Source organism: Oryza sativa, chromosome 3 (assembly GCF_034140825.1).
Source record: "Oryza sativa Japonica Group chromosome 3, ASM3414082v1".
Lineage (NCBI taxonomy): Eukaryota > Viridiplantae > Streptophyta > Magnoliopsida > Poales > Poaceae > Oryza > Oryza sativa.
In genome coordinates, this window is record NC_089037.1 from 389,254 (window position 1) to 399,457 (window position 10,204).

Sequence of the window (10,204 nt, forward strand, 5' to 3'; positions counted from 1 at the left end):
AGTCGATTTTTAAGTTCGTTCACTTTTGAAAATATATAAGGAGTCGTATAAGAAATCCTTTTAAAAAATTCGCATGTTAACTTGTGACGAGAGTCAAACTCCTAATTGCTTTAGAATTGACCATCATCCCAATAAAAGTTCCAAATTATATATCAATATTATCAAAAAAAAATCTCATATACCTTCTGGACAAAAAAAATTCTGACAATTATATAAATAAAATAGCCTTTACCCGTTGCAACGTACGAGTATTTTTCTAGATAGTAGAAATATGATAAATTATAAGTCATGTTTAAAGTTTATTTATGATAAAATATGTTATAACAAAACAAATGATATTTTTATAAATTGTTTTAGATAGAATGAATGATCAAATATGATGTCAAAAATCAACAATGTTAAAAAACGAAGGAAACAATAAGTTCATTACTACAGTATGAACTGACTTTTGGGTCAACGGCACTAGCTACACTCGTCAAAATCCACTAGATGCATGGCAAAGAATTTCGGTACCCGGTTCCTTTTGTCTTTATATGATACTTCCTCAGTTACAAATGATCATCATATTATTAAATATTAAAACTTTTAAATTGATCATCAACCCTAGTCCTTTATTTAATATGCAGTATTATTGTATTTGTGGATACAAATTAATTAAGTATGCATATATGCAGGGGTAGTTAAGCACTGTTTCTAGTGCATCCCGGGAGTTAAAATTAAAGTCCCATATTTATGGATTTTACCTCACCATATACTCAACTTAAATGAAATTAGTTATATCACCGTGTATAGCAAATTATTTATACTATGTATAGATATATATATCTAGTATAAAGTGGGGATTTTTTATCCATCTACATTTTTTTATTATTCTTCTTTAGCGAATTTTCTATCATCTAACCACCTTTTATTTTTTTACTTTTCTATTTTTATCGAATTTTCTGTTTTGTTGGGATCGCACAACAACCACCTTTTTCTTTTTCTTTTTTTTTTAGCGTGAGCGAGCATTTTTTTTTAAACGTGCGCTGCGTGCTGTATGAGCCAGGGATGAAAAGGAGGATGCCTGTGCTTTTATGACAGTAAAGTAAAGATACGGAGAAAATAAGCTTAGCTTTACTTTTTTTTTATGATAGAAGAGATATAGAGAAAATAAATTTAGTTTTCCTTGATGTTGGTGAAAGAACTTATACAATAATTAAATAGGAACGACGGAGGGATGGATGGAGTATATTATTGATTATATGATTATGTGATAACATTTTAAGAGTAGGAACGAATAAATTACTTATTAAAATTTATCGAAGGTTGCTTTAAAATACTATATAAAAACTTATGTATAGAATTGTTTGCACCGTTCAAGTAGCTTTTGAAGCATGTCAATGGTAATCTGTATTATGTAAGAAGAAAAGAATGGTTAAGTATTTAATAATTTTGGATGGAGATTTACTAATAAATTACTGTCTTAATAAATTGTATATCTTTGTATTTTTGTGGATCTTAAATGTGTAAAATCATCTTTTTTTTGTTTTCATGGTGTTGAAATTGGTTTTGAGCCAAGAACTTTGAAAATAAGTGAATGTAGTTTCTTTTGAAGCAAAGACCAGATAATATCCATTATCAGAAAAGTCCCTATTCTTTTGTGCTGAATGATTGAATAATAAATGGTTTGTAATAAACATTTGAGGATTAAAAAATATTAAATATTATGAAAGTTGAAAAAAATGTTTTCTAAGAAATTCGTATATAATTTTTCTGTGAAAATTGTATTATTTAGGAGCCTAGAAAATGTGCGCAATCAGCCATTGATCATTCTATTTCTTGAAAAGGAATAGGCCATAGGCAGAAATATATATACCAGAGGTTATATATACAATTCACAGTTGAGTAATGTTTCCGCGTTCATCTTCGATGACATAAGAGCGAACAATAATAATGTTATATATGGAACTAGCTAGGTAATTAAGCTAGGTAGCAGTTATGTAGCCTTTTGTCAACTTCGAATGGAGATTCACAAATAGAATTCAATAATTATGTGCTGTTTATCTTGTGTTGGCGTTTACGAGTTTGCGTTCGCTTTATGTTTGGAAAAGTTTTTTTTTTCAAGTTCTCTTTAAGTTGCACTCGTTTTGAGTGATTTAATGTAATAATTGGCTGTAACTCGTTCGAGCAAAGATGGATTTCTATTCCATTATTAAAAGATATTATGGGACTTGTGGTCAAGTCAAGTCATACAAATATTCTAGACGGTAACTTTTTTTTTCCTTTTTGGCGAGGATTTTAGACGGTAATTGATAACTCATAAATTATCATTAGTTAATTAACTAGTACCAATAGGTAGCAGTATAAATTCGTTATTCCTACCACTCAACTTTCGGGTCCTTTCCAATTTTCTTTTTGAGAGACCAGAGCTGGACTCGCGATACGAACTGTGCATTTTTAATTGCAAGTCCAAATTTAATTGCGCGTCGACGAAGCCCACATATATGCAATTTGTAAAAATAATATTGGAAATGAATAAGTAGTTGAACTATGCGACGACCATCGAATAGGTAATTACTTAGATCCACGACATTGTGACCAAATTTATCAACTTGGAAAAAAATTGCTACTATATATTCATGACATCAGATGCTTTGCATAATTCTAACCGTGCTAATTAAGTTGTGATGGTTTCTGTCGGCATCTCTCCGTTCGCTCCAATTCCGGCCAGCACATCCATTTCTTGTGCAACTCATGGCCGGAAATCTCCAGCGACGCTTAGGTTCGGCGCAGAGCTAGGGGGCTTTCTCCGTCTATATATGGCAATACAAATGAATCCAAGGAAGGCGATGATCGAGCTCAACTCCAGGCAAAGGCCAAATATATTAAGGGAGATGGAGCTGGCCGGAGATCAACGCCAGTCGTCGTGGCCTCCAGATCCGATATATAGGTCGATCGCCGGCGATATATATGGACCTGGAGGCAGGGACTATCGATCAGTCATGGCTTCTAGATCGAGGTGACGCGACGATTGCTAGCTGGTGGAGCCTCACGTGCTGCCGCGGACGATGATGATGCATGGTGCTATAGCCTATAGCAGAGGTGATGAGACACGCACCGCACCGCCTCTAGAGCCATCGTCTTCCCGTCGGTGAAGCCCAATGCAACGCGCTAGCTGTGGCCGACGTCGCTATATAGTATATATGAGATTAGAGGCAGAGAGACACATGCCACCTCGATCGTCTTCTCCCCCACCGCCGCGCTCGACGACGCCACATCGGGTGCTCAGCTGAGCTTGCCCCATTTGCACCATTCCCCAGGACCAGGAGCACGAGCGCCACCGCAAATTTGTCTGAGTTGAGGAAGAAGCTACTCCTCTGTTTTTAAATATTTTACACCGTTGACTTTTTTAAGCACATATTTGACCATTCGTCTTATTCAAAAACTTTTATGAAATATGTAAAACTATATGTATACATATAATTATATTTAACAATTAATCAAATTGATAGGAAAAGAATTAATAATTACTTAATTTTTTTGAATAAGACAAACGATCAAACATATTTAAAAAAGTCAACGGCGTCAAATATTTAGAAATGGAGGGAGTACATAACTAGATGGAGACCCCATACTTTAATATAATTTGCCACGAGACTTCTGTGTGATTAAGTGACAATATAATATGTTTGGATTTGGTCTGAATAAGCAGGACACTACTCTAGTCCAAATTTGTATAATTATTTTATGGTGATGTCATAGAGGTAGTATGAGTAAGAACAAGATCAATAGTGCAGCTAGCAGCAAGCTCTAAAATTTTATCATGTCAAGTAGAGTAACTTAAAAGCCAACTCATACAACAAGCAAACTTTATAGTTAGCTATAATCTATCTTGGTAGCATACATACATTAAATAATTGTATGGATACATCAGAGAGGGTTCTGTATGGGACCCACATAAACACATTTTTTATCGTCTCTTCTGGCTGCACGTGAGCAATACAGTTTGGGGCACGGTGCAAGCGCTGGCGCCAAAACAAGCGCTCACTTGTTTCTTTCTCTGAGATTTTATTTCCTTAATCTCAAATTAAGCTGATAAGTAAGTTTTGGAGCCAGTTTAACAGCTCTATACCTGCTCTAAGTAGTTATTCATAAATATTAATGCAAGTCCATTGGATGCAAATAGTACTTATAAGGGCATGTACAATGGTTGTCAATAGTGGTATCTTAGCGGTGCTAATTAGAAATACTTGTTGACATGGAAGAAAAAGAAAGAGAGAAAAAAATCATTGTTATGCATAACAATGGCTTAACAACGACTCTTAATCACTATAATATGGAAATATGGTTGCATGAGTATAAAAAAAGGAAAGAATATTAATAAAATAAATATTTTTTAAGTTAATGATTAGAGCCTTTATCGTCTCAACTATTGTAAACATATGGTCTCTAAATAATCTTGTATTGTTTAAGAGACCATACTCGCCTCAACCATTGAACGTGCCCTAATATGCTATCGATAAATGCTACGGCAAAGGATACGTTTCCTTCCTTTAATTTTGGGCTGGCGTTGTTTACATGTGCTTGAGATATATATACTCTATAATAATACAAATGTGATGCTAGTATATATTGCGATTAAATGTACAGTAAATAGGGATGAACAATATACGATTTTTTACTGAGAAGACATGCATGTACCTACACTATATATATCTGGATCATCTGCTGCAGAAAGAGTGAGAGTTAATGTTTGTCGTGATTAAACCATTAATTAATAATAATTCCAGGTTCAGTGTGGTTAATTGAGAAAGTTACTACTAGAAAAGAAGAAGTTTGGGATGAAGCCCAGGCCCACCATCCGAAACTAGTAGCGGTCAGCCCGACAAAGTAGGTAGCGGCCGCCATGCGTCCATCGATCCCCCGACGCCTTCCTTTGTCCCGCGATCCCGGCGGTGCTCCGTCCATAGCTCTCTTGCCTCCGCCCATAAATACCACCCGCATTGGCGTTCAGCTGTATCATCCACCAGCAATAACATTATATTGCAGCAATGGCATCCTCCTCCCTTCTACTCGCCTGTGTTGTGGTGGCGGCTATGGTGTCCGCCGTCTCCTGCGGGCCACCCAAGGTGCCACCGGGCCCCAACATCACGACAAGCTACGGCGACAAGTGGCTGGAAGCCAAGGCCACCTGGTATGGTGCGCCCAAGGGTGCTGGCCCCAAGGACAACGGCGGCGCCTGCGGGTACAAGGATGTCGACAAGGCTCCCTTCCTCGGCATGAACTCCTGCGGCAACGACCCCATCTTCAAGGACGGCAAGGGCTGCGGCTCATGCTTCGAGATCAAGTGCTCCAAGCCGGAGGCCTGCTCCGACAAGCCCGCCCTTATCCACGTCACCGACATGAACGACGAGCCCATCGCTGCCTACCACTTTGACCTCTCCGGCCTTGCCTTCGGCGCCATGGCTAAGGATGGCAAGGACGAAGAGCTCCGTAAGGCCGGCATCATCGACACGCAGTTCCGCCGCGTCAAGTGCAAGTATCCTGCCGACACCAAGATCACCTTCCACATCGAGAAGGCCTCCAACCCCAACTACCTTGCGCTGCTAGTCAAGTACGTCGCTGGTGATGGTGACGTCGTGGAGGTGGAAATCAAGGAGAAGGGCTCCGAGGAGTGGAAGGCGCTCAAGGAGTCATGGGGTGCCATTTGGAGGATAGACACCCCCAAGCCGCTCAAGGGCCCCTTCTCCGTCCGCGTCACCACCGAGGGTGGCGAGAAGATCATCGCCGAGGACGCCATCCCTGATGGCTGGAAGGCCGACAGCGTGTACAAGTCCAACGTCCAGGCCAAGTGAGCATTTTAAGCAAGGAAGAAACCAGCGTACGTACGATCCGGCGCGGCTGCCTATATATATATATATATATATATATTATATACTATATATGTGTTGCTGCATGCTTGCATGCATGCACATATATATCCAGAGAAATATTTTTTAAACGAAATAATCTATAAATTTCTGAGCTAGGATTGTGGAGCATATACACGCCAGCACTATAATGGCGTCTGCTCTCCCATCGAACTGGCCCTGTGACAATGGGGTCATTTGTTTTTGCCCACAATATTTTCTGCTAAATTCATTCTCTGATTTTGCGTGAGATTATCATGAGAAGCAGTAACCATGTTGTGTATCCTTTTCTTCACGTCAAATTGCACTGCGCTATTTATTTACGCTGATTTGTGAATGTTTTGTATGGCCATCATATCGGACCGGGAATGCAATGGACCAGTGCACTGGCAACGTTAATTTTGGGCTAATAGCCAAGCCTATTGGACACAACTGCTTAGACCTAGGGAGTATATATTGCTCTCCAATGCGGAGGCTCGACCTTATCCTCTCCCTCTGTCAGTGAGTGAAAAAGAGCAGCCCCTCTTTTCCTCCACTAGATCCCCTTTCTTCTCCGTCTTCAGTCCTTTTAACTATTTCTAATCAGGACTCCAATTGGACTATATTCTGGCATGGTCCTTGTGATTTTGCTATCGTAAAAGGATAGTTTCGCTGAAAGGTTAATTAAAATGCTATCCTAAACTAAGGGGTGTTCACTAAAATGCTATTTTAGGTCTTTTGGGTTAATACTAATGTTTTTGCTCTATTTCCAATTTGTGTTGTGACCAAACTACCCTTGCCTTAGGTTAATCAGATCGAATCGATCGAATCCAGTCGGCTTCGGCGCATTGCGTTGACTGAGGACTGAGGAGCAGCGGCGACACCGTCGCGCATCCGGCATCGGGTCCGGCCCCGGCGCCGGCGCCGGCCTCCGGCACTCCCCACCTGCTCCTCCCCTTCCTCCTCCCCAGTCCAGTGGCGCCGCGGCCTCCATTCGCGTCCGCCGCCGCCGCCCTCCACTCAGCGCGCCGCATCGGTCCGGGTCCGGCGCCGGCGCCGGCCCCCGCCGCTCCCACTCCTGCTCCTCCCCTCCCTCCTCTCCAGTCCACTCGCGCCGCCGCCTCCATTTGCGTCCGCCGCCGCCGCCCTCAGTCAGCGCCGCATCGGGTCCTTCTCCGACGCCGGACCCCCGCCGCTCCCTCTCCTGCGCCGTAGTCCGTCCTCCCGCCCTCCACTCCCTACTCACACGGGTGCAATACAGAGAATGGCACGGCTGCAATACAGAGAAGGAGGGAAAAGGCAGCAGACAGAGGTAGGGGTAGTTTGGTCATAACACAAATTGGAAATAGAGCAAAAACATTAGTATTAACCCAAAAGACCCAAAATAGTATTTTAGTGAACACCCTTTAGTTTAGGATAGCATTTTAATGAACCACTTTGAAGGGATAGTATTTCATCGAAACCATCCTTTTACAATAGCAAAATCATAATTTTCTCTCCTTTTAACTAGTTTCAATCTCGTTCCTCTCCCCGTGTCTTCCTTCAAAAAGTCTAGTTTGCGAATGTGACGTGCCAGAGTTCCATTTTCCTCTTGACAGCATGTTGAAGGGTTGAGCCTGAGTGGGTTGATGGACCATTATGTTTTTTATGCTTTCCTTACTCATTATTACTTCCATTTATTTTCTTACCAATTTTATGACCCAAAAGTAGCATACTAGTAACTTAAATATTTATTTTTGTACAAATTATAATTTATGATAAAATGCTTCGTAGCATAAAGTTTCCGGGTATAAAGTTTTTATTCCATCATAAGGTGTCCTAGTATAAAGTTGTTATTCCACCATGAAATTTCCAGGTATAAAGCTTTTATCCCATCATAAAGTCTATGAGTAGAAAGTTGTATAGCTTTGGTAGATATTTGTTTGTGTATAAATTGCCAAAAATATTTAGAGCACTATAGAAAGTTTGGAGTAAATGTAGGGAGATATATTTCATTTAAAATGCTACAATACGATAGAAATATGGTTTGGTTAAAAAATACAGTAAGTATCTTTACAAGTAAATTTGTACATATCACAATTGTCCTAATTTCACTAGCGAAAATGGATAGAATGTGTGGTTCTCTTCTAGGGGCATCGTAAGCGAACATTTAGCTGGCTAGTCACACTAGCCATAGTAGGCTACCTCACAACCACCAGCATACTCATTTCATTAAAAAAAGGCTACTTAGGAGTAGATGTGATACAATCTAATGTAACGAATCTAGACACAATCTAGTATAACTAATCTGGATAAAGTAATAATACTAGATTGTATCACATTTTCTCATATATTGATTTTTTTAGAAACAGGGACTTAGAGGGAGTATAGTGTGGTTCCCTGATCCCTAGCTTCCCAACACTGATCCTCCGTGACGCGGAGGTTGGTATGACTGGTGGCCGCAAAATCTGTGGTTTGTTGTGATGCGGTCGGGCACCCACTGGGTAGGATGCGGTTCTTGTAGATCCTCATTTGATGGGACATTAGTCGACTAATTTAATTGTCCTTCAGAAGACCCTTTATTAGGCCAAACGTGTCACTTTGATGGTCGTTTGTGGACCGATCGACCTTGACGCTCTAATATGCCTTAGTGGACCCAACAATAGTAGGCAAAAAAGTGGCGCTCTGATAGGCCATTAGTTGATTGAGGATTTTTTTTTGGATTGCTTGAAAACTTCCGCCCGTTTTTTTTTTTTGCCTCTAAAACTTTAAGATTTGTGGCCATCGGATTGTATTAAGATTTGTGCATAAAGGAAAAAAAATGCTGAAACAGAATTTTCACATAGGTCACACGTAAGATCTCGGTACTAGACAACCAAACCATAATTGAATACAAGTTTTATATAAGTTATATCATAGTTATAGTGTAGTTACAGTGTTGTTACAGTGCAGTTGTAGTGTAGTTTCACTAAAAAAACTTGTAACAGTTTTTTAGATACTCCCTATTATTTTTAAGGAATTGAATTTCACGTTGACAATCCCTTAGAATTGAAAGCGTCAAATAATTTAATATCAAAATTTTCTGATCGAGAATTGAAGACTCGATCATGGGCCCAGGTAGGAGAGCAGACACCATAGACCGATAGACTTTCTGCTCACTCCACAAACCTAGCTCTATTTTTTAAATTTAAAATACATTTTTTTCCGTCCCCTGTGTGCATAGGTAGCTAGACAACGGAAGAATTCCATGCAGGCTTAGTCGACTTGGATCTCTGATTTGTAGAGAGCGTTGGCCTTCCAATTATCGGGGATGACGTCGTTGGCGACAAGCTTCTGGTCAGACTCGGTGGTGACACGGAGGGAGAAGGGGCCCTTGAGTGGCTTGGGAGTGTCTATCCTCCAGATAGCACCCCATGACTCGTTGAGTGGCTTCCACTCCTCAGAGCCTTTCTCCTTAAGTTCCACCTTCACGACATCACCGTCACCACCGACGTACTTGACAAGCACTGCAAAGTAGTTGGGGTTGGAGCCCTTCTCAACGTGGAAGGTGACCTTAGTCTCACCAGGGTACTTGCAGCGGACGCGACGAAACTGCATATCGATAATTCCCGCCTTGCGGAGTTCCTCATCCTTGCCTTCCTTAGCCATGGCACCAAAAGCATGGCCGGAGAGGTCGAAGTGGTAGGCGGCGATAGGCTCAGTGTTCATGTCGGTGATGTGGATGATGACGGGCTTGTCGGAGCAGGCCTCTGGCTTGGAACACTTGACCTCAAAGCAGGAGCCGCAGCCCTTGCCATCCTTGAAGATAGGGTCATTGCCACATGAGTTCATGCCGAGGAAGGGAGCCTTGTCAATGTCCTTGTACCCACAAGCGCCGCCGTTGTCGTCGGGGCCGGCACCCTTTGGCTTGCCGTACCAGGTACCCCTAGCTTCCAGCCACTGTTTGCCGTAGGCCGCAGTGATGTTGGGGCCAGGCGGCACCTTGGGCGGCCCACATGACACTGCAGACACCATGGCCGCTGCCACGACACAGGCCAGAAGGAGACAAGAGGATGCCATTGTTGCTGATGGGTGTTAGTTATTTGTGAATGATGTAGCTCGGTGCTATGGTGGGTGGTATTTATGGGCGGAGACGGGAAAGCCATGGATGGAGCGCCTTCGGGATCGCGGAACCACGCGAGCGTGAAACGGGCTCGGGGATGGACGCATGGCGAGTATTAGTTTTGTTAGGCTAAGCGCCGTTTTCGGATATGATGCTCTAATTATTTAGATGAAACTAGAAATTGAAAGACCAATTTTTCTTATACTGCGATTAGCTTTGGTCCCTCCTTTCTGTTACCTAGCATGCAGCTCCAGGT

At 41.6% G+C, this 10,204-nt stretch overlaps 2 protein-coding genes across 2 annotated transcripts; one reads left to right on the top strand and one right to left on the bottom strand.

Annotated features, from left to right (window-relative positions):
- Positions 1 to 4,935: 4,935 nt before the first annotated feature.
- On the top strand, positions 4,936 to 6,138 carry LOC4331323 (expansin-B1-like). Its single transcript, XM_015773699.3, has one exon. It carries the CDS (start codon positions 5,031 to 5,033, stop codon positions 5,832 to 5,834), a length of 804 nt encoding a protein of 267 aa, XP_015629185.1. The 5' UTR covers positions 4,936 to 5,030; the 3' UTR covers positions 5,835 to 6,138.
- Positions 6,139 to 8,839: 2,701 nt separating this feature from the next.
- On the bottom strand, positions 8,840 to 9,939 carry LOC4331325 (expansin-B10-like). The gene has a single exon (NM_001423898.1). It carries the CDS (start codon positions 9,903 to 9,905, stop codon positions 9,102 to 9,104), a length of 804 nt encoding a protein of 267 aa, NP_001410827.1. The 5' UTR covers positions 9,906 to 9,939; the 3' UTR covers positions 8,840 to 9,101.
- Between the last annotated feature and the right edge of the window lie 265 nt (positions 9,940 to 10,204).